The sequence below is a fragment of the Lichenostomus cassidix genome, chromosome 1 (assembly GCF_008360975.1).
Source record: "Lichenostomus cassidix isolate B80296 chromosome 1, HeHo_3.0, whole genome shotgun sequence".
Taxonomy (NCBI): domain Eukaryota; kingdom Metazoa; phylum Chordata; class Aves; order Passeriformes; family Meliphagidae; genus Lichenostomus; species Lichenostomus cassidix.
In genome coordinates, this window is record NC_139479.1 from 93,114,158 (window position 1) to 93,137,522 (window position 23,365).

Sequence of the window (23,365 nt, forward strand, 5' to 3'; positions counted from 1 at the left end):
AACCCAGAATCTGCAGCCAAAGTAGACATGTTGTCCCCTTGAGCCTCTTCGGGGTCCTTAAGTTCAAAATTTGCTTTGGCACAGTTCTTGAATGCCATCACTAAAATGTGCACAGTGGACATTGCAATGTCTTTCTTTAACTTGAACCCAGATATCAACACAAGCGGAAATGTTCATATCCTCTTTCAGCCTAAAGCATTTTCCAGACAGAAATTAATTTATAATGGAAACTATGATAGTCTTAATTTTTAGAAGATAAATGATTGCTAATTAGTTACAATAATTTGAAATTTTATAGCTCTTTTCTCTGTGGATATCAAAACACTTCGCTAAGATGGGTAAGTATTATTATCTAATTTTTCACAGGAGATAACTGAGACAGCCAGAGGTGAAATGGCTGATACAAATTGTACACGTCATTACTGGGTTTGGAATAAGAATTGAGGTCTCTGAACACTCCACTATCTATTTATGCAAATAGTCTATAACTATTTCTTCGACTTCGGTGGTATCAGTTGTGTTATCCCATTAAAAACTCATGAATTTAATTTAAATATATTGAGATATATTGCAATTGTTTTCGTTTGTTTTCTAAATGTAAAACTTTCTGCTTGTCTATTTTCAAGTTTTTCTCAGCACTCCTGAGGGATAAAAGCTTATTTGTAATTCTTAGGTGAAATTATGCAGGAAAGCCTGATTTTGGCAAAGACTCAAAACCTTCAGATGAAGATTGGCTATATAAGAACAAGAATGACATGTCCAGAATATTTCTTTGTTCTTCCTTGTCCTTCTCCTGGGTGGCATTATGTTAGGACACTTTGCCTTTCCTGAAATATCAGAAAGTCTAAAATTCCTCAAAATACTATATTTTCCCAAACAGGTTCTGACCCAAAGCTGGAAGCAGGAAATGCATTTTTAGGGACTTTTTTAGTGGTATCAAATTCATGATTACAAATGAAGAGAGATTTTCTTGCATCCTGCCCATATTTCTTATTTTGAATATTCATGTTTCTTTACATTCAACTTCTGAATTTTCTGATTTCTGATAGTTTTTTAATGGCTGTAATATTGATACAAAGCTATTCCAATGTGCATTTTAAGGTGTTTCATTTGGAAATGGATAATACATTTGAAATCAAAAGGCAGAAAAAAAATTAGAGTAAGAGCAATGCTTATGCTTTTTTGCTTCTTTCTGAGACTTTTATAAAACTGGTCAACATGTTTGGTTTTTATATGACAAATTTGGAGCTTTTCCACTCCAGAGGACAACAGTAACTAGTGAAAATTGTAGCACTTGAAAATGATAGTCTGAAAGATGAAAAGTCACATGAGGGAGGGATGTTATTAAGCTGTTTAATTTTTTTTTTAATTGTGTTAACTTTTAAAATTTGTTTTCCCTTATCATAGAATGTTTTGAAGAAAGTCCTTTTTTTCTTAGAGATTAATATCTCTTGCTTTCCCATTCAAGATATTAAATTATCTCAGAATGTCTGTCTCCTGATGTTTTTGTGAAGTCCACCAGAAAGGTGAAGGAATAGCCTTGTTGTCTCAAAAGCAAATAAGTAAAACTGCTCCCAGTATATTAAAGAGAAGCTCAAAACATTTAAATCAGTCATCAGTTCCCCCTTTTACGCAGTATTTAGGTAAAAGTCATGCTGTAGCAATTTATTCAGAGCCTGGAGTCCTAAAACCTGAGCCAATTAATTCACTCTGCAAAGTGGGACATATCTTTGGGTTATTCACTTTTGTGTATAGGCAAAAGACAAATACCATCTTTGGGAATCTCAAAGCGTCTGAGAGGAAATGAAAGTGGTCTGAATGGCAAATAAAGGCAAAAATACTAAAGGTTCATCTTTATTACCACCAGGGAGAGACGACATCCATATTTTCCAATGGAACAGGAGGGAGGCAGTGAGGAACCAGCAGAAGATGTCCGTGAGTATTTCCCCGTTATTGTATGATTTCAATACTGAGCCTAGGGTAACTTCTGGCTTCTTCCACTGCTCATCCCTTTCTTACTACTAAGTGTTTATCTCCAGTTCCTGCTCGTGGTGTTGCCAGATTTTATTTTGACTATGGTCATAGTGACGTTCTGGACTAAGCACTGTTCCTGCTGTCCCTCAGCTCACAAGGTCCCTCCCCTGAAAATTTTTGCTGCTTAGACCTGTCTCTGTAGCTAATACCGAAATCAGGTTTTTAACTCCACCAAACTCTTTCAGTCAGGCCACAACATTCAGGCCTGTATTTTTCTTTTTAACATCTTTTTAATCTTGAAAAGCCTGTCCAGTGCCTATTTCAGGTGTCCTGCATGTTGTCTAACACACTAGAACCAGGTAGCACGAATAACAAAATCCACTTTGGAAGGATTTTTTTATATGCTTTACTGCATTACCTTTGGCATTTGTTTGACCTTCTTATTACACCTTTTTTCTGTAATAGGATATGTTTTTTTCCTTCCCCATAGTTTCAAATTTCTGGTTTTTGGAAGCACACCTCTCCTTACACTTAATGCTAAACAGCAGGAAGTCTGTTGTTGGACATAGGAGATTCTTCTACTACTACAGAGCTATATATTCATTTAATATGGCATGTATGAACAAATTATTCAAAGGAATTCATACCTAAGAGAGTGATCCCAATTATACATTGCAAAAGAAAAAAAACCTAGTGTTTCAAAGGAATCACCAACTGCAGAACAATAGGAGGAAGAAGTGAAGCAAGTGGAATCAGACACTGAGAACATTGCTGAGAACTGATGTGTGCTGAGAAGATGTTGGCACAAACTTAAAACCCCTAGTACTTTCCAGTTTTCATTGGTTTTCACTGTTATTGTTATGAACAGCATCTCAGACCCGTGCCATCAAGTTGCAGTGATTGAATATTTCTTCTCCCTTTCAGTTGATTTAACTTTGCTCTTTTCCCTGGCTGGTCTCTGACTCCTTTGCTTGTTTTTCATGGCATACCTAGGAAAAAAACCAGTCAGGACAGCATGAAAAGCTTACAAAATAGATTTTACCTGAGATATCCAACTGGAAACTACTTTTATCAAGTGCTTATGACTAGTTGGAAGTCAAGTTGGCAGTATTGTGCATTGCAATCCAGTGTCTTCTGGTGGTCCTTTATATGTGGTTTTATTAAGTGTTTTGTGTAACAATGTGCATTCAATAGCTACTGAAAAGATGCACTTTAAAATTTGGTTTCTAAAGCAGAGACCTAAATATCAAGCAAACCTCAACTGAACTGCCTTGGTAAGTCTGTAAGTTTTAAAATCAGTATTTTTTCAAACTGTCTAAAAATTTTTCTTGTTTAAATTCTTCAGTTTTGAATATTTACAGAAAAGTTTTTAAAAGCCTGAGGGAGCATTTATTACAGACTGTTCCAGGAGAGGTAGTTACTAAGACATGGGACCCCTGTTTTGAGCTATGAAGTATTTATTGCTCTGTCAAAGGAGGCAAAGAATTGTGATTCCTTCCCTTTTATGGTTAGGTGCAAATATGAGACTAACCCAAAATGTATGGTGAATATAATTTTCTGTTATGTCCCCACTTCTGAGGTGAAGAAGGCGATTTGGAAGAGCAAGATAATGGTCAAGTACCCTCAGAAGCACAAAAAAGGCCTGAGGAGGTAAAAAAGGCAATCCCGGAAACCTTCTTCTATGGTTATAAAGATGTATATTCAGGACCATATTCCACTGACGAGTTTGAGATACCTGTTGAACTTCTTACTCTTAAGTATCCTTTCTGTTGAGCTTGTACAAATTCAAAGCTAATGATCTTTAATATATGTTCTTAAAATTGTATTTGTCAAATTTGGAGTAGCCTTTGGCTGTGACACAGGTAAAAATCCTGACCACGTATGATTCTGGGTGAATTTAATCTTAGATGTTGTCTTGACTTCATAAACATTTCTTACTGGTCATAGTGCTTACAATCAGAAGTACTCCTGTAGAACTAGATAATGGACAAGCTAATGTGAGCAGGCAGAGGACCAGAATAAGAATATGCCCTGCAAAGCTCTCCCTTTCTCTGTAGCCACACTGGTGTTCCCCAAGAAGCTGAGGGGAGGGCAGAAAAGCTGCTGTGTACCTCATATGGGAGAAGTGGGAAAGAAACCAGGTAGATTTGTATTCTGGTGCTCAGAAGCTCTAAACTGGTAGAATGAAGGGAGTGATGCCCTTCAGTTAAGAGGTACAATAAAGTCTTTGGTGGTGTTATGATCCAATTATTAAGGTTCTTTAGAAATACCTCTGCCCGAATTAAGGTACAAACGAGACCATATGCCAGTCAATAGTATGAGTTTTATTTGATAGAAAATATGAGAGAGAAAGAGAAGAAAAGAGAGAAAAAGAGAAGTAAGAAAAGAGGTGGGGGGGACAGAAAGAGGGAAAGAGAAAATATCACCATCCGTGGATCCCAACGACGTTGCGTTGATCCTCTCCAGCCGGTCTTCTCGGTGGTGGTGGTCCCCCCGAAAAGCACAGAATGCCATGGGTTAATATACACTCAGACCAGGGGCAATGTCCAGGCATGTCCCCCCGGGGGAGGGGGCAGCCTCTAGCTGCAGACTCTACTTGCATCACGTGTACTCCTGTGGTGCCAGGCCTAGCACTCTGGGGGGTCTGTGATGGATTGTGACTCCCCCTCAGCTCCTCTCACGTGAACGTCCCGTGGATGTGGCCTGTGGGGTTGGGGGTTCCACAGCTGGGCCAGTTTGTGTAAACCTAGCTTCTGTGAGCTGTGCTCTGCCCCCACCCCAAACTCAGCCAGAGATGATTCTCAGCACAGCTGGTGGCTTTGGCCTTTGTGTATGCATACCTTTCTCTTAGCTTGAGATGATTAAACAATAGGTTTCCCTTTATCTAATCTTAGCAGTTTGACTCAATCCAAAGTCCCAGTCAGGTATCTTCAGAGAAGTTTCTTTGATTGTAGCTTCTTTATACACTTTTTGTTATAATGAGCAAAACTTTATATCAATGTTTGAGGCATGAACTATTTCAGTCTCTGACAGGTGGGTATGGTCAAGTAGGATAGGACGTGATTTTCATATATGCTGGTGGTTTTCTCTGCAGACACAGGTCAGTTGCTGTTGAAGCTTGGATTTTCCCTTTTCTGCATCTGCCTCTAAACAATTAAGATGCAAGCTTGAAAACTTGCTTGGTTTGATCTCGTCTTTAGGGCATTTCCTGGTGATCTGATGCACATTTTTTACATTTCGTTTGAAAAGAGAACACAGACAAACTATGAATTCCTTGCAGCTCCAAATGATCCAGGAGAAGAAAGAGGTGTATACCCATAGTGGAGATGAAAAGATGGAATATAAACTTCAGAAGGCCTTTACTAGTGCCTCCCTCTCAGTTATATAGTGTTGCTATATTTTACTTTCACTGTGTACTGAAGAAAACTATCTCCTGCCATCAGGCTTAGTCACTTAGTCACTTACTGACTTAGTCACTTAGTCACTATTCCCGTTTCAGCTTCAGTTTAAGCATTTCTATCCACTTAGTAAACTTTCTAGAAAGCCAGTGTCTAATCTTTTCCTTATTAGACTGTTGCCAGACATTCTTTTGGATATGAGTGTACCAGACCTGTAAACCTGATGCTAATGGATGACCAAACTCTGGGGTATATAGCAGGAAACCATGTGGTGCTCCAGAACCTGAAAGAACATACTCAGAGATACGTCCGGAGCAGCCGTGGCGGTGGAATTGGGTTTATCACAGTATGGATCTTGTTTCTTGTTTAAGAACTTTAGTCACTTTCTAGGAAAAAAAGTGTTCACTTGGTTGTGGTTGCTGGGTATGGGAGATTTCTACAGCAGCACATGCATATACATAAAAAGTACGGTATTTATTAAAGGAATGTGTGGACCATGGAGTGTGGATTTCTCATCCCATCAATATAATTGGCAGAGGACAAATATCTGCACACTTTAGTCCCAGGCTCAGGTACCAAAAAGGGCTGACAAGTTCCAACTGGGATTAATTTTTTGCATTATTACTTTCTTATTTAAATCTTTTGGCTCATAGCAACTCTTTTTTTTTTTTTTTAATACTTCATCTGTCCTAGTCACAACTGATACTAATACAGGGTCTTACTTCTAAATTAAAATTTGGAAAATCAAGCTCCTACACAAATGAAAAAAAACCATATCTGGTTTCACTCTAGTAAACTTATCAAGCCAGCAGTCTCAAGTGCTGTCTCCGAATTTGAAGCACATTACTCTGTGAAAGCTCTGCCATCTCTCAGTTTTATTGCACATGAGCCAGGCTTTCAAACTACCAGCCTCAGACTATTCTGCTTCACTGTAAGCAGCCTTTTCTGGGGAATCAGTGTACATTTTTACACCTCCAGAATACTGTCATTCAGAATGACTTTTTTCATCTGTCTGCTGAAGTAGATAACTACTGACACAAATGCTGCTATAGAAATATTAGCTAGTGGATTAAGTGAGGTAGGAACAGTAAAAGGATGTATCACAAAGCAAATTATTTCAGTTTGTCGTGGTTCCGCAATATATGTGTGGTATAGCATTTTGTGTGCAGAGTGGCTTCATTCTGATAGTGAGCAGTAGGTTGGCAGTTGTTCAAAATAAACACACAGGGAAATGCAATCTAGTAATTATGGCAGTATGTTTTGACTAATGGGTAAATACAATAACTTAATAACTAGCAGGATAAAGACAAAGGTGTCATTACAGCATGCAACAGGACTTCTGCTTTTTCAAGGCACACCCTCTTAAGGAGTACTTTGCAATAGGAGAAAAAGGAGGGAAACCAAACATTGTCATCTACACATATCCTTCATTGAGGCCTTACAGAATACTGAAAGGTAATGTAAAAAGTTACATTTGCATTTTATACAGATAGACTAGTGCTTAAAGATACAGCAGATAGAGTAGTGGATCATTTTTAGTTTAGAAGGAAATAGAAAGAATCTTTTGGTCCTTCACAGCAAAAATAGAAAACACTGGTTTCAAGGTTTTTCATTATTGCACAGGAAGAAACTTTTATTTGATAGAGATAGCCAACCTAGAGCCATTACCTATTGAAAAAAAAAATCAGTGAAAGTTGAGCTCCTTCTGAGTAGATTTTTGTATTGTTTTTACCTCTTTCCTACGCATGTGTATTGGGGCTTCTTCAGGTGGAACAGAGACAGCCTACGTTTTTGGTGATTTCAACTGTGCTGGCACTTTGCTGGCCAGTGTTGGGAGCAGCCCTGACTACATGTTGACTATCTGGGACTGGAAACAAGAAGAGACTCTGTTGAGGTCAAAAGCTTTTGCACACGATGTTTACAGGGTCATGTTTTCTGCTGAGAATGAAGAGCATCTGACTACATCTGGATCAGGACACATCAGGTAGCTTTACTGATTGGGATTAATATATAACACCTCTGCAGTCATAATACATGGGAGGTGACTAACCAGAATATATCATTAGCAAACATGGACCAATGAGAAAGGCTATTTTACCTGGCTGTTACAATTACAAAAATGAGGAATTTCCACTCCTTCAGCCAGTCAAACAAATCTTTTAACACCTTTGGTGTCCAAAAAGGATGATGCTTGGTGTTAAATGTCGGTACCACTGGCTCCATTCCTGTAATTTCAACAAGCACTGGGAAGAAGTAGAGAAATATATTTGTATATACATGTCTTCTATCATAGGATGTATGCCTTCTGTGCCTTCTGGGCTTTCTACCTTTGATTTCTTGAGCTCATCTGCTCTGTGGACAGCCATTAGATCTGGTTGCTAAGTCATGGATCAGAGGGTTTCTGATTTCCCACCAAAAGCCTACAAATTATACACTTCCATACACTCCTTTCCCTGCTGAGTTCATGGGTCCTTTTGTAAAAAAAAAAAGACACCCAACAACTTTAAACTCTTATTTTGTGTTCTGTGTTTATCCAGTAGTAAAAGGTTAACAGAGACTTATGCTATGACTGGGATTCTATTGTAATAAAAGTGATACCTTTAAAATTATAATGCATCTAAAGTTTCTTTGAATTTTAATGGGGGAATCAGATCAAAACCTGAGATTTGCTTTATAGTGCTTTATAGTTTGGTTGCAAGGTAGGTCTGAAATAGCAAATGACATATTTAGACATAGAACAAATGTGGTTTAGAATGCATTATTTATGGAAATCTGACAAAACAAACTTTTATAAACTTTCTTTTCAGACAAAATACTACAAATAAACTCTGACATAGCTTTTATTACTTGATAAATGTGACCTTTCACCCAAATGTGGACTCAAATTACAATTTCCAACAGTTCTCTTAAATGTAGTATTTCCTGCACCCACCGTGAACCATCCCTATTTGCAGTAGATGTTAATTTTTCTGCAATGCAGCAATTAAAAGTTATCTTTTATATTAATGATCAAATAGAAATAACTATTAATATTTAGGATAAAACCTTTGACTCAGTGAGATTTTGTAGTACAGTTCAATTCCACAAGAGGACTTGGATGGCATTCAGTGAAGACCTCAGTCCCTTGGATTTACAAAGCTGAGCATCATACACTGGAGACAGCAAGAATAAATTAAATATCCCTAACTACATGTATGGGTTGTAGCTGAAAAGATGTAGCTGTGCATTTTATGCTTCTTAATTTTAAATAGTAGTTAATCTTTATTCTGCCTATTTCAAATCCTTTTCCTAGCTTTTTCACAGGAATAGTAAAGGGAAATGTTTGTGCGGTTACAAAGCTTTATCCCATTTTCAAAAGAAAAAGAAAACAAGGTCTCCTGTGAAAAAGTAATAAATGAGCAGCCTTTGCCTCATAGGCATGCCTCCTAAGAGTATTGCAATGTCTAAGCAGTACTGAACAGTGTTCAGGAAACCTTGTATCAGACAGGGATACTTTTTCTATACTCAGGTTCTGGAAGATGGCTCTCACCATAACTGGGCTCAAGTTACAAGGTGCTTTGGGCAGGTTTGGAAAAACAGCAGTGTCTGACATTATAGGTTTTGTGGAGCTGCCCGATGGGAAGGTAAGTAAAATAAGTGCAAAAAGATAAAGAAAAAATACTGTGTATCCCTTTAGGCTTTGATCTAAAGTCTGCTCCGTAAGTTGGAGAGTTATTCTTTGCTTCAAAGTGATTTGAATCAGGCCTGCGATGCGTGGTTCTGATAAGAGAACGTTGACATCAATTTGCCCAAAACCTGGCTTGCTCTGTAATAATAGGAAAATACAGTTAGTGTTGTAGTACACAGAGAAAAGATCTCTGTTGGCTTAGAGCTGAGTGTCTTCTAATGAGGTAGTGAAAACATTAGTGTACAGAAATACAGAGAGACTGTTGGTCCTAATCTTCAGCCATTTCAGTGCATACAAATTATGTCTCATTGCTAAAATTTTAAACCTCCTCACCCTATACATCTTGTGTTGCAACTATCTGTGCTTTGCTATTGATTTAATGCTTTCATGGATGGAAGCCACAAATGTTAACTGGGTTCTTGCCTGTATTTCTGCACGAGTACATGCAGGTCCTTATATACTTATCTTCATTTGCATTGAAGGTTGTCTCAGGAACTGAGTGGGGCAATTTGCTGCTTTGGGAAGGTGGCCTCATTAAAGTAGAACTCTGTCGAGCTGAACAGAAGCCCTGTCATGAGGGCCCTATCAGCCAGTTGATTCTAGAAGAAGAGCTTTACTCTGTCGGAAAAGATGGTGTCATTCGGGTGAGTTTTTCTTCTGCTTTGCCTTTAGGTGTGCAAATGTATGGTCAGCAGGTAAATGTTATGCATTTCCTTTACCAGGTTTTTGGAGGAAATTTTGGGAGTGCAGTTTCTTTCTGAAAATGAATTTTTAGAACAAAGAAAATAAGAGCACATCTCCACAGTGTATGTGTGTGACTTGGATAGCATGGCATGCAGTATAAATAAATAACTAAATCATCTTTTATTTAAGTAAATCAAAATAATCTTCAGTGGTTTTCTAACAACTTTGTTCTTGCCTGCATTCTAACATTTTTTCATTTAGTTTTTGTTCATCTTTATAATTTTCAGGCCCATTAACACATGGTGTTATTTCAAAGATAAATAATAAACTACAGGAATATGTAAAATTGATTTTCTGGGTATTTAAAAGCTTAGATTATTAATGTTAAAATGACACAGAAATTAAGTAGCATCTCAAAGATACATATGCTGAAAAAGGGGAACAATTAAAAGAAAAAGCATCCTGAAGTTAACATAGAATTCTATAAATTAAAGTCAAATGGTATTCCTTATGCATAACACCAGTTTCTGATCTCACCTGTTGATAAAGAATTTTGCAATCTTGTTTGCCTGCTCTTTAAGGGAGAACATAATTTGTCTTCTGCTGATGTGTGATGTGACCCAGATAATCCATGGGAAACTGACTTATAGACAGTGGAGGGCTTCAAACACTGCTGTTGTTGAATTTAAGCTGCTGTCACTGTTCCAGGTTACATTCAAAGCAGTGATTTTGCTTTCTTATAATTTTGAATTTTCATATGAATTGTGCATGAAAGCAACCTGCCGTTACAAGAAAAAGCTTTTTTTGGTTTTTTTTTTTTTTTCTTCCAATGCCATGAAGGTGTGGAATTTCGAGACAATTGATTCTGCTGATCCTGTGGATGACAAAGGGTTACTGGAGATGGAGCCTATGAATGAGCTTTGGATTGGCAAAAATGTCAGCCTGAATTTCATTACAAAAGTTCTTGACAATGGACAGCCCTTTTGGTATGCTCAGGTGAGACACACTCAAGGACATACACCCTTGTGAAAAAATACAGGATGAGAGAGGTGATGGTAAGTAAAAGCAGGAGTCCTTTACAAACCAGTGTGTTTCTTTTTGGTAGAATTCAATCTTCCTCTGGATATATAGAAAACCATAATCTTACCTATCTATCTATCTGTCTGTCTATCTATCTATCTATCTATCTATCTCTCTATCTATCTACTTTTATCATCATTATCATTATCATTATCATTATCATTATTGCTATCATTTCAAACACTGAAACAGTCTTCCTAGACAGGTGGTTTAAGTTCCAAGCCTGTCAATGTTTAAGAGGCATTTAATAGAGGCCCTTAATAATATACTTTAGCTTTTGGTCAGCCCTGAAATGATCAGGCAGTTGGATTAGATGATCCTTGCAGTTCCCTTCCAGCTGAATTATGCTGTGTTATGCTATGAGGTGTTTTTAGTGCACAGTAATGTGTGAGACTGGCATAAAGATAGGAAAATGACAAAAGGTATTGCCCAAGTTCCATTGCCCTGAACTGGTGGATGGAATTCATAAGACCAACATCACCACATTTAGTCTTTTCTGTTTCACAGTGGTAGTCATTAAGGAATTTTTGAGAAGTCACTATATGTAATTTTATTTCCAAATTGAGTGTGAAAATATTCAATTTACGTTTTTTCTTCTTCAGGATACAAGTGGAGCAATATGGAAGCTGGATTTGAGTTTTCCGACTATGGTAAAGTTTTTTTGATTTCTCCTGATTTCTTCAGTTCCTTTGAAATATAAACCATAGCCTATACCTTCCTGTAACTATACTGGTTGCATCTGAAATTTGTGTTTTATGAAGTTGCACAGTAAAAAATTTTAGCATTGAAACAGATACTTTATTTCATGAAAATTTTCAAATGTAATTGGTTACAGTGAGTGTACAGGATGATAAAGAGGCATTTGATTTTTGATTCCTGAATTTTCAGCTGCCAAATTCAAGTTACTTTAAAGGAGTTTTATTCTTATAAACTGGTAATGAAAGTTGCATGGATGCAGGAAATGAGTTCAAGGAGTGTTGAGATATCCTCTATAGATAGGTGTTTGAACCAATCGTTACTGTAGTTTCTAAATTACAGAAAAAAACAGAAAAAAAAGGGAGAAGATGAAACACTCTTGACATGTTCCATCCTACTGGTAACTAGTGTTGGTGCTGGACATGTTTGTGATGGAGAAATAGATGACAGGGAAAAAAAGGGGACACTTATGTTTTGCTCTGGAACATATTAAAGTAAATGGGAATAATCCCTTGAGTTGAATAAAATTCTGTGGTGAAAATTTGTTCCAAGAATTTTATGGTAAATAAAAGATGCATACTCTAAAAACTAATGTAAAAAAATGATAGCCTAGAATTCCTTGGCTGATGAAATGCTTTCCCAGGCACCATAAGCCCAAACGAGAGCACGACTGTAGAACACAGCAGAATTTCTCTTCTGTTTTGCACCACAGACCCATGAGCCAGAACGTGTGTGTACCTTCCACTCTGGGAGGATTGAGGCTGTTGGTGTCTCTCCCTTTACATGCCTGATGGCCACCACAGCTCTTGACCGTAAGTTCACTGTTCCTTCCCTCTCATGCCTCTGCCATTATTGGTTTTGAAGAATAATGATGCTTGGTTTGGAGCTACTGTGTTTTGTATTTGTGCATTAGCAAAGTCATTTTACACACAATTGTTATTAATGGGATCAGTTCTTTAATAGTAAAGGCAGTTAATAGTTAATGTTTTGAAACTATGCATTAAGATTCCTTCATCTTAAAAACCTGCGATTTTAGCAACAGAAATTTCTAATGAGAAACATATATAATTTGTTCTGAAGGAATAGCTGAAAAGATGAGACATCTGGTTTGAGTAACAGCACTTGTATTCAGGGCTGGGGATTAATAAATGTTGGGATTTTGTTTTGTAACAAATTACATAGACCTCTAGCATTGTCTAAGTCATGGCAAATATTAATGTTTGTGCATTTCTTAGAAAATGCAATAGCTATTATGCTCTTCACAACAGATAACATGTAATTACAGACATATTCATTTAACTTGTATAAACATTGCTGTTTAGGCCTCTCACTGTTAACTTTAATGTGCTTTGAAAGGAGAACTACTGTCCAGAACATTAGGAATGTCATTTACACTTGTCAGAAAATGCTACAAGGTCTTTTAACTCAATTCTTGTCACTGCTATCTTGTAATTTGTCTGTGTTACACAATGCACATACTCTTCTAGCCTGAAGACAAACTCCTACCAGTTGAGCTAATGACATTTCAGATATATGCCAGCTGGAATGGAATTTCATGCAACCCAATATGTCTGCCTACAAAACTGTTAATTTTACCTCTGGTGAAATTGGATCTTTTGTGTACAATCTCTTCTATTTCCCCCCCTTTAAATGACTTCCTCCATAGGCAGACCAAAGTAGTAGCATATCATCTTTTCCTGTCAGTACAGATTTTCCTTACACTATGCCACAATACTGTGCTTACCTGAAAATTTCATGTGGATTGTCAGCATGGAACTTCTTATTACAGCCCTCAGCCTCGACAGCTCTTGGTTCTGTGTAAGTTAAAGAGTGAAGAAATATGTTTTGTTCCTAAACACATGCCAGCTGTGGTACTCTGTAACCATCAGTCACCTTTCCAGGCAGGCTTTTTGTTACCCAAAAGAGAAAATGTACATTTTATCCAAATTTTAATTCAAATAAATAGACATTTCTCTATAAACACTTACATGTAAGTGATATTGCAAGAAATACATTCTTACTGTCTCATTTCCTCACAGGGTCAGTGCGTATCTATGATTTCGGCAGCAACAGCCAGCTGAGTGTAATCAACTTCAAACAGGGAGGAACAGCACTGACATGGGCACCGGCTGTTGTGAGTTTTTCCTTGCATGATAGCAAAAATTCATCAAGGGTCTGTGAGCCTGCCAGCATCCAGAAAGTTGCTCACCAAACAAGACATTGGAGGTCACTTGTTAGGCCATGGTGGAATTTACTGTAGTAGTATCTGTATAAAAGTTTGTGGGGTAGTATGTTGGTATACAGTATTGGTAAAGTGTAACTTTACTATGGATTATCAGGTATCCTACTTGGTGCCTTCCTAAGATTCTAAAATCAGATCTCAGTGTGCAGTATGGGAAGTAGTCTGAGTTTATAGACTAACAGCTTCTATTTAACCCACGCAGAGCAATTGTCAATTAACATGGGTTAGTTAACACATTATGAAATGACAGCCCAGACAAATCACAAACATTTGGAGATAAATCATAAAAAACTCTTGCCAGAACTGATCATTTGTGGAGTGTGGAGTCTATCACTTTTAGACATATTTGCTAATTTTAATTAAGATAGTGTCTAGTTATGGTCTTGAGAAAACATAGCAAGCCTGGTGGCTTAATTACAAGCAAATTTAGGAGAAAAATAACTACTTGAATGTTCAAGGTGAGGGTTCCACTGGCAGGGTGCTTTTATTTTACAAAAACAAATATTTTATAAAAATATAATTCTGGCCATGCAGACTTTCAGAGATGCTGTTAAGTGGTGACCTTATCATTCATGAGGTAAGCTATCTGCCACAGTAAATTGTACAGCATCACAAAACTGACTCAGTTCAGTTTTACAGAAGTTGTTACTAAACACAGTCTGAAAAACAAAGGGTACTTAGTCTATCTAGCTGCATTTAAAATCCCATTAGACACTTAGACACAATTTAAAGTGTGCAAATGTATTTGAAAATCTGTGCTTGGTCTAAGAAAGCTTGGTCCTTTGAAGCATAATTTGAAGCATCTGTATACCATAATCTCACAGGCACTATACGTTAGATAAGTGAACGGTGACAAGCAGCTTGTAATTGACTTCCAGACACTATCATGTATGGCCAATATCAGCTAAATCCACAAGTCCAGCTATATCCAGCTAAAACACAGGCCTGTTTCTGCTAACCTTTATCACAGTTCAAGCCTGTCTTAATTGTTATTAATTGGCTTACCTAGAGGACTTATGGCAAAGATTTATCCTCCTTTCCATCTTAAGTAGCTGTCCCTGTTGACTCCTGTACTGTACATGGAGTCAGCCAGACCCAAACCTGTGCCCTGACCTCTTCAAAAATCATACTTAAATTTGCTGCCCATGTTATATTCAGGGTAATATAATTCCTTTTTCAAGTTCCAACTTTTCTCCTCAAGAAGCTACTGATACAGCTTTACATCAGGATGAATTACCTTTTCCTCAGACATTACAACCACATCCTCATTAACCTTTTTTTTGTCTCAATGGCATGTTATCACTAAAAAAACCAAAGCACAATCCAACCCAAGAAATAGCCTCCAGTCTTCTCTCTTCCTTTATGGTAGCATATTAGAGAGAATAAACAACATTTCCCATGTATGAAATATTCTTTGTGCTTTATCATCACTTCTGTGTAAGATGAGTTACAAGTAAACACCAGAGTATGTGCCATATGGATTATTCTTCTAAGCTCGCAGATGTGCAGTGTGATTTTTTTCTTCCTTTCACTTAAAGGTGAATCCTGAAGGAGGTCAAATTGCTGTGGGGTTTGAAGATGGTGTTGTCCGCATCATTGAGGTTTATGATCCCTCACAACTGCCTGATCGTACCGAAGAGGCCAGTGAGAATGTGGAGATAAATCTGAAACAAGTTTTCAAACCTCACTCTGCTGCAGTCACAGCCTTGGCATATGAACGAAATGGGGATGTGTTTGCCACAGGGGTATGCATCATTTAGTTTGGTTATTTTTATTAAGCCACAAATGTAGAGCTTATTTAAAGAGATAAGGTAAAGTTTGTTTACCAACAACACAGTTTTGCTTCTGTTGCTGCTGTTGATTGATTGTTGTAGTTCTCTGCTGTGCTGGGAGAAGGATCTGTTTGCACTCACATCTGTTTTTGCTGAAGGAAAGCAACCATACAATTCACACAATTCATTTTGTGAATTACTGGACTGTTTAGTATGAATTCTGTAATCCCCTTTGAAGATGGATTTGGTTCATTTTGGAATTAGTTTAGTAGGATCTTGGAATTAGTAGCAAGTCTGTTGATACACCACATTGGCAGCAATCCATCTGCTACCCAGCACTGCTTGGCCTTACCAGAGGGTCAGTCAGTCAGTTTGTCATTATGCCTGGAAGTCTTTGAAATGATTTCCAGTTAATGTGGTGTCTCTTTTTAAAAGCTAGTCCTTAGCCATGATCAGTTACATGTTCCTTGAGCTGAATTGCCGTGCATTTTACTTAATGTAGGATTTAAGCTACCATGAATCATGTTGTGTACCAGTTCTGGATTTTCTTATTATCTGGGGAAATCAGCTTGTGCTGTCTTATCTGAAAAATCAGGTCTGAGACTGAGATTTAAAGGAGCTCCTGGGGTAATGGGCACAAAGCACCTGGCTGAGGATGCCAGAGGAGGCCCATGAGAGCAATTATGAGCTATGGGTGCAACATGTTTCTTGGAGCAGCATGGACAGGATTTTTATTTCCTTCCAGTAATCATCATGGATCATTTCCTTCAGTAATCATCCAGTCCTAAATTTCCCTGTTTAATCACAAAAGAAAAGGAAGTGTGTGCTTATGACATAAAGTGCTTAGAGCCTTTTGAATTTTTGGTCAGCTTTGATTCAGTCATCATCTTTCTTTGTTTGTTTGTTTTTCCTCAGAGTAAAGACAAAACAGTTTTCTACTTTGCTATTGAGGATGAATACAAGCCAATTGGATTCATCCATGTCCCTGGGCCTGTACAGGCATTACAGTGGTCTCCACCTTCTCATGTGAGTAATGCACATTTGTTTTCTTTTCTTCCCTACAGTGTTAACACATCATTTGGAAAAGAACTTCCAATGAAAAGAGATGAAGATCTATGACTATAGCCCTGTTCTCTATAGACAATACAAACAATGTTTTGCTACTTTGTTCTTTGTGCTGCTTCAGCATGACAGATTCTAACAGGTTCTGTGTAGCTGTATCTCTGGTTCAGCCACTTTGGACATATTTTGGGTTTTGGATAATGCAAACCACAAGATTTTTGTATGCCTTTCGAGCCTTTGTCTTTAGGAAACAATCTTATTCCTTTGCTTTTGGAAGGTCTTAGTCTCTTTGACAAAAACGTTATTTGTGTGTTATTGCCTGTGACTCTTGCCCATGTTAAAACAGGCTTTTGCAAAGCTTTTTCACCACATTAAGAAAGATTTTGGATGCTTCTTGGAATTCACATTCTGTGTTTGAAATGTGTCAGGACATACTGAAATAGATTCTTGCTAATATTTAAAAAGTGTTCTAGGGTTAGGGTAACATCTGAAATTTTGTTTGGTTCAGTATCCTTATTTAGAGGACAGATTATTCATTATATTTAGATGCTGACAAGACATCTTTTAGAGGTGCATAGTGGCAAAGTGTTGATATTTTCACTTGTTAATTGGAACTGCTAAAAACCATGCTGGCAAAAGAACTCTTGCTGGTGTGAATTCAGTCTTACTGCAGAAACAACAGATCTTGATCTGACAGTTTCATTTTGAGTCCTTTCCTTGAAGACAAGATACTCCTCCTTAGTAAAAAAGACTCATTTTGTCTTGGATATGTTAGATTCTGCCTGAGTAATTTTGTCTACCAGTATCTGGCCTCCATTGCTAGATGAGAACACTTGCTAAACATAGTGCCAGCATCTGAGTGTCACACTACTTTTTTTCTTGTTTTAAAAAAGCACTTTGGTGATTAAATACATTACATTTAATCAATGCATTTTTCAACTGAGATCCTATAGACACAAGAACCATATCATTCCTAGTTCAGGTTTCCATAGCAACTCTAATATGCCCTTTTGCACATTTTTAGTGATGGGTCAGATAAAATAAGCCTCTCTCTTTTCTCCCAATAGTTTATGAAAATTGAAACTAAGTACAGACTTGTCTTTCAAAATCTTAAACACTGAATAATTATTACTTTCACCCCACCTATTCTTGCTAACTTTGCATTTTGAAGGACTTGTCAAGTACCAGCAAAAAACAAACAAACTGACAGGTAAGTAGCATTTGGCAAGACTGGGCCAAGCCTTGATGATATAAAGGACTTATTAGCAGAGAAAAATTTGAAATTATCAACCCAAAACCTCAGCTCCCAACTCTTGGGTCAAATCTGTCTTTTAATTTAACCAAATTCCCAAAATACCATCATGCTGCTTTCAAGCTAAGCAGTATCAGAATTATAGCGTCAGATAGAAGTTATAGCCCATGGCAAGGACTTCTTCAATTCCTTAGCTTTGCCTAGCATATGTGGTATAAAAGAAGCTCACTGATTTCTGATGTCCATTTAAAAGTATCCACTGAAATGAGAGTTCAGGTAAGTGTGGCTGGAGTTTGGCTTTGTGCCTGTGCATCCTCTGACTAATTTTTCCTCCCATTTGTCTCAATTCCATGTATAGATTTGCCCTCTATTTGTATTTTTGGTGTTTTTATGCAGGACAATAGCACGCTGCTCATCTTTTGTGAGAATGGCTTTGCTGTCCAGGTTCCTGCCCCTGAGAAGAGGGATGCAGTGTCCACCTATGAGATAACAAACCTGCCAACACAGTACTTCCATTTTTATAGTATTAAATCCAGGATCAAGGTAAAAAACTCTCCTCTGGCACAATTTCATCTTCTTCATTGTGCCAGGTGACAAAAATATCCAAAAGGGTTTCTAGTCCCTATATTGCATCGTAGGATTTTTGTTAAGCTCCTTGAAAGGGAGTGCCAGGTAGAAGCCATTTGTGGCTTGAAATTACAAGTTGGTTTTGGTTTTGGTTTATTCAAATACAACCTGCATTCCACTGAAAGCATGATGTGAATTTTGATTGTAATTAGAATACAGCATTAGAAAAAGGGAAAGGTTGTAGAGTGCATTAGTTCTCAAAATATTTTAATTTTGGTAATTTTCACAAAAAGAATGTTATTTGTGGTTGATGTTGGCCCTATAGGAAAATCCTTTGGACAGTTATAAAACCCCAATGTAGTCACCTTGAGGCAAACACAAAAGATCTCTTTTATATTTTTAGCAGTGTTTCTTATTTTTTAAAAATGTTTTAAGTTTAAAGGTGTGTGTTTCATTTCTGCATGACAACTAGTGTTTAAAAAGTGTATGTGGGCCCAAAGGAAAAGAGTCATGCCAACTCACAGCAATAGTTAATTCTGTGAAACTAAAAAGCAGGCTGATATTAGGCTCGGGAAGAGAACTCCAGTGAGCAGGCTCTCAGTTCTATATTCAATCCACCACAATCCAACAGCCTCTCTGGTTCTGTTGTTAACCTGTGATTTCTCTGCCTTCTCTGTTAACTGCTCCTGTATTACTGAATGTCAGGCAAAGCTGCATTTCATGTTATAACTTGGAGGAAGTCAGCATTCAGGAGAAGGATCTCTAGGTGTTTTTCACAGCAACATCCATAAGAATGATCACAAAGCATGCATATGAAAGATTAAAAGAATGTGTGTCTCTACACATTCTGTCCACATTCTGTTGGTTTTCTTTTTTGTTTGTTGGTTGGTTTTATTTTGTTTTGTTTTGTTTTGGTCAAACAAGGAGAATAATGTTGGGAAACACTCTAAATCTCTAGAAATAAAAAATGTCTCTACAGAGAGGAAGGATATTAATTGCTCTCTTTTCTCCCTGAAAATAGATGAATAATTAAGTTACAAGAAGGACATTTTAATGCAAGAAAAGATTTCTCACAGTAAGGGTGGTGAAGCACTAAAATAGTTTTTATAGTCTGTAGAGTCCCTAGAGCAAGAGATTTTTAAGAAGTAAATCAGACAAAGATCCACTGATAATATTTAAAAAGTTGCTGATTCGGCTATCTAGTATCTTCTTAGATATTTTAGAGAATGCTTGATACTTTTTTATGGTACAGTAGGCTTGAATGGAAGGGAATTTTAAAGGTTTGATAAATTTTTCCTTCATTGTTCAGAAGAAGTAAAGTCCATTACAGCTTCTCTATTTTGCTTATACCAGTGATGCACTAGAACTTGTTTGAGTTCAGCTTTCCAGTGCTTTCCTTTCTCTGGGGCAGGCAGGGGACAGGTTTTAGGAATTCTGCAGGAGTATGCAGAATGGTGAAGATTTGGAATAATCTCTCTGAGAAAATGTTGAAGTCTGCTTCTCATGCAAAATTATTTCTTTTTCAAAGGACCAAAAGTAAATACTTCAGAGGAGGGAAATGGGGACATTCCACTGGAGAGTCCCGTGCAGTCTGGTTGATCTCTGCTTAGTTGACAGGAAAGAGATGTCTGTAGATATTTTGTATGTATAATGCCAGGACCACCTTGGATTTAATTTAGGAGTCTCCTTCAGTTAGTGATGCATGGAGTGCCTCGGTTTCATGTCTCAGTGTTTCTCTACTTGTTGCAATAGCTGGAAGAGGAGATTGCACTGAGAGAGAAAAGAAAGCAGGAGAGGGAGAAAGCAAGGCTTGAATGGATAAAGCAGCAAAAGGAGATGGGACTTGAGGTAGACGAAACTCAAGAGGAAGAACCTGAAGAAGAGCCCTTGCCACCTCTCTACATACCAGAGGAGCCCAGTCCCATCCTCTGTGGCTTTTATTCAGCACCAGGAAAATTTTGGCTTTCCTTGGTAAATCAGTTTTTACTTCATGTTGATGAGATTGCATGATGTGACAACCTTTCCCTTTGAAACCTGCCATCCCTAGGACATTGGATTCCTTTCATCCTTGACAGTTTCAGTGGTTATTGTGAAGTAAACCAGTTATTGTGAAGTAAACCAGTAAACCAGTGGTTATTGTGAAGTAAACTGAATTGTCACTCCAATTCAGATTGGTAGATCTCTCACAGGTCCACCTCTTCATGGTGCCTGAATGGGCACAAAGACTGAGCTGTTCTCTTGCAAGCAGAAGATGGAATTTTAACGTATTGATAGAATGGCTTGTAATGCCATTGATCATGACAGACTTCTGTCTGTGGATAAATAGGATCTCTAGGTGTTTGGATTAGACATTTCTAACCTATCAGAGATCCTTAAGAAAGGAAAAAATGTTCTGAAATTTGCATTTACCTGGTCAGTTGCTTCAGATTTCTTTTGTCACCATTTCTTTATGGTCCTTCTCTTCTTCAGGGTGGGTACGACTCAGGGTTTCTCTATCATTGTGAATTCTCACATGATGATGAAGAAGACCCTGAGAAGAGGAAAGATGAACCCTTTGAAGTGATTCCTATGAAGGATACCGATGATAATCCCATTCACCAAATCACCTTCTGGTAAAACATTGTATTGTAAAAGGTAGCTCTGGGACAAAACTTGATGAAACTGAACTTGGAAGGGAGGAGTGTATGCTCCTTTGTCCCTTTTTAATTGTGGCTTAACTCTAGTATGCAGGAACTCTCTCTGGTTTTCCTGGCACTGAGTTTCACTTAAAATTCATAATGGACATATTTAAGCCATGTGTCTGACAAAATAAATTAAAAATACTTTCAAAGATGAAAAAGTCTGATTTCTAAGTAAGTACTGATTAGGATTCAGCCATCCTACATTGTAGAACTCCAGGAAAACCCTTAGTATTCCCTGCCTATCGTGATCCCCAGAACAGCAGTTCTTTTTCATAGTTAACAAAGAAAATTAGAACAACATGGAGAGGTCAGTCCATCCCTCTTGTGCTAAGAATACAGTCTACTCAGGACATCCTGTGAACCATGTGAATGAAAAGGGTGGATTCTTTTCAGACTCTCAGTACCTGGTTCCCTGTAAGACTAGGCATGTTCTCCCGCTAAAGGAGGCAGGTATTAATCTACTGCTGGCTGCATTCACCACCATCTGTACTAAATGGGGAGCAGGGAAAAAATCTGCTTTTTCTGGCTTTTAACTTGGTGACTGCTGTGTTGCCCAACTCAGGGCTGAGACTAGTTCTATGATACCTAGCAAGTGCTGGAACATTCCTGAGCAGTCATTTAGCTGAAAAACATTTTGTAGTAGAATCACACATACTTTAAATGGTCCATATACTTTGCTCCCAGCTTCCAAACTCGGGAAAGTGACTTATGTTAAGCTAGACTAGCTCTTTTCATATTTTGAGCTTCCTTGTTACAAGCTGCTGCTATGACTGTTTCTTGTTTGTTTAACAGTACCAGCAGCTCCCTGATGTTCTGCGGGATGCAGGATGGCTCACTGCGTGCTTATCGCCTCAGGGATAAAGACCTCTCAGTGAAATCCCTGAAGGACTACTGGTACCTGAATGTACATGACAATGATTGTGGGCAGATCCGGGGGATCTGCTGTAGTCATGATGATTGGTGTCTGGTTACCTGTGGTGGAGATGGAAACATTTTTATATTCGACATCTGGGCAGAGGAAGCACGTCCTGAAGAGCTTTCCGAAGAGCTTCCCGAAGAGCTTCCCAAAGAGCTTCCTGAGGAGCTTCCCAGAGAGCGTCCTGAAGAGTTTATAGTCACAATCCCCCCTCCTAGGGTAAGTTGGTACTTTGACTGAGTTAGGCCTCTTTGGTATGAAACTACAGAGATGGGCAAACATGGTTCAGTTATTTAATATTTTTCATAGCAAAAGCTGAAGTTTCCCAAACAATAGGAGAATAGCTCTTGCAAAATGTTCCCTAATAGATGGGCTCTGTGATTGCACTGTTCCTTCTTAGTGTTTTGTGATTTTCTCCAAATAAACATAGAATGTTTCATAGTTCATATGTAATATTCTACCAGTGTTTTCCCACTCAAAGGTGTAGTCATGCATATTCCTAGAATGAAAGAATTGCTGGGATTTCTCATACTTCATACCTTTATTGGGTTTAATTCCAGTAAAATATGATTCTGCTCTGGATAGTGATTCTAGAAATACTATTGGATAATACCAAATGTGTGGTTTCTCCATACATCAAGTACCATTCATCTAAAATTCACAATGGATTTTTTTCATTGCAAAATAGCACAACACGATGCTGATCCTGTTGTTCTTTCACTCTTGGACAGTATTTGCAAGATCAGCTAGAGCTGATCACCTCTAGCATGTTTGAATAGATGGCACTGGAACTCAGAAGCAGTTCTGCTGATAATGCACTAGAAGAGGGATGTCAACTCCTCCACTGAAAATGTTCAAACTTTATTGACTTTTTAAAAAATCTTGAGTGTCTGAATTAAATAAATATAACTTGAAAGAAGTGGTGAGACCTGTTGAGTAAAGAAGTGCCATTACACACAGTAAATATTACAGTAGACATACATTCAGTAGAGTTTAAAAATCTTGAAAGTGTCAGCATAAAACAAATTAAACTTTTAAATATTTTTTAATACTGGTTGGTAGCTACATTTTGAAGGATGCTTGACAACAGGGACAGAGGAAATTGTGATTTTGGTCATTCAGCTAAATTATTTGTGACTAGTTCAGATTCTTTTTCAGTATCACAAGAATATATAGCACTGAGAATAGAGTCAGAGTTATTTTCTGTAAGTGAATGATTAGAATCTTTGATATCAGAGCCTGGCTAGCTCCAGTATTGCAAGAAGTAATTAATATACAGTTATAAAGCATGTATACAGATTTATAGTTTTGAATATGTAAGTAGCTCTATATAAAGACCTTTATGGTCAGTTCTATTGTTCAGGCTAACAACAT

General features: G+C 37.7%; 1 protein-coding gene across 6 annotated transcripts in view; it reads left to right on the forward strand.

Annotated features, from left to right (window-relative positions):
• Positions 1 to 23,365, forward strand: part of CFAP44 (cilia and flagella associated protein 44) — a 42,595-nt gene that overhangs the window by 2,993 nt on the left and 16,237 nt on the right. For 4 of the 6 annotated variants that reach the window (XM_085071208.1, XM_085071230.1, XM_085071221.1 and 1 more), the window contains 17 exons: positions 1,868 to 1,935; positions 3,554 to 3,731; positions 5,556 to 5,718; positions 6,725 to 6,827; positions 7,140 to 7,356; positions 8,881 to 8,995; positions 9,522 to 9,683; positions 10,564 to 10,719; positions 11,406 to 11,453; positions 12,212 to 12,311; positions 13,539 to 13,633; positions 15,280 to 15,486; positions 16,429 to 16,539; positions 18,224 to 18,370; positions 20,147 to 20,365; positions 20,864 to 21,006; positions 21,868 to 22,210. In XM_085071208.1, coding sequence (XP_084927334.1) covers positions 1,893 to 1,935; positions 3,554 to 3,731; positions 5,556 to 5,718; positions 6,725 to 6,827; positions 7,140 to 7,356; positions 8,881 to 8,995; positions 9,522 to 9,683; positions 10,564 to 10,719; positions 11,406 to 11,453; positions 12,212 to 12,311; positions 13,539 to 13,633; positions 15,280 to 15,486; positions 16,429 to 16,539; positions 18,224 to 18,370; positions 20,147 to 20,365; positions 20,864 to 21,006; positions 21,868 to 22,210 — 2,550 coding nt within the window. In that variant the 5' untranslated portion in view covers positions 1,868 to 1,892. The remainder of the gene's footprint in view (positions 1 to 1,867; positions 1,936 to 3,553; positions 3,732 to 5,555; positions 5,719 to 6,724; positions 6,828 to 7,139; positions 7,357 to 8,880; positions 8,996 to 9,521; positions 9,684 to 10,563; positions 10,720 to 11,405; positions 11,454 to 12,211; positions 12,312 to 13,538; positions 13,634 to 15,279; positions 15,487 to 16,428; positions 16,540 to 18,223; positions 18,371 to 20,146; positions 20,366 to 20,863; positions 21,007 to 21,867; positions 22,211 to 23,365) is intronic. The other 2 variants (XM_085071239.1, XM_085071248.1) reach the window with 1 other exon arrangement.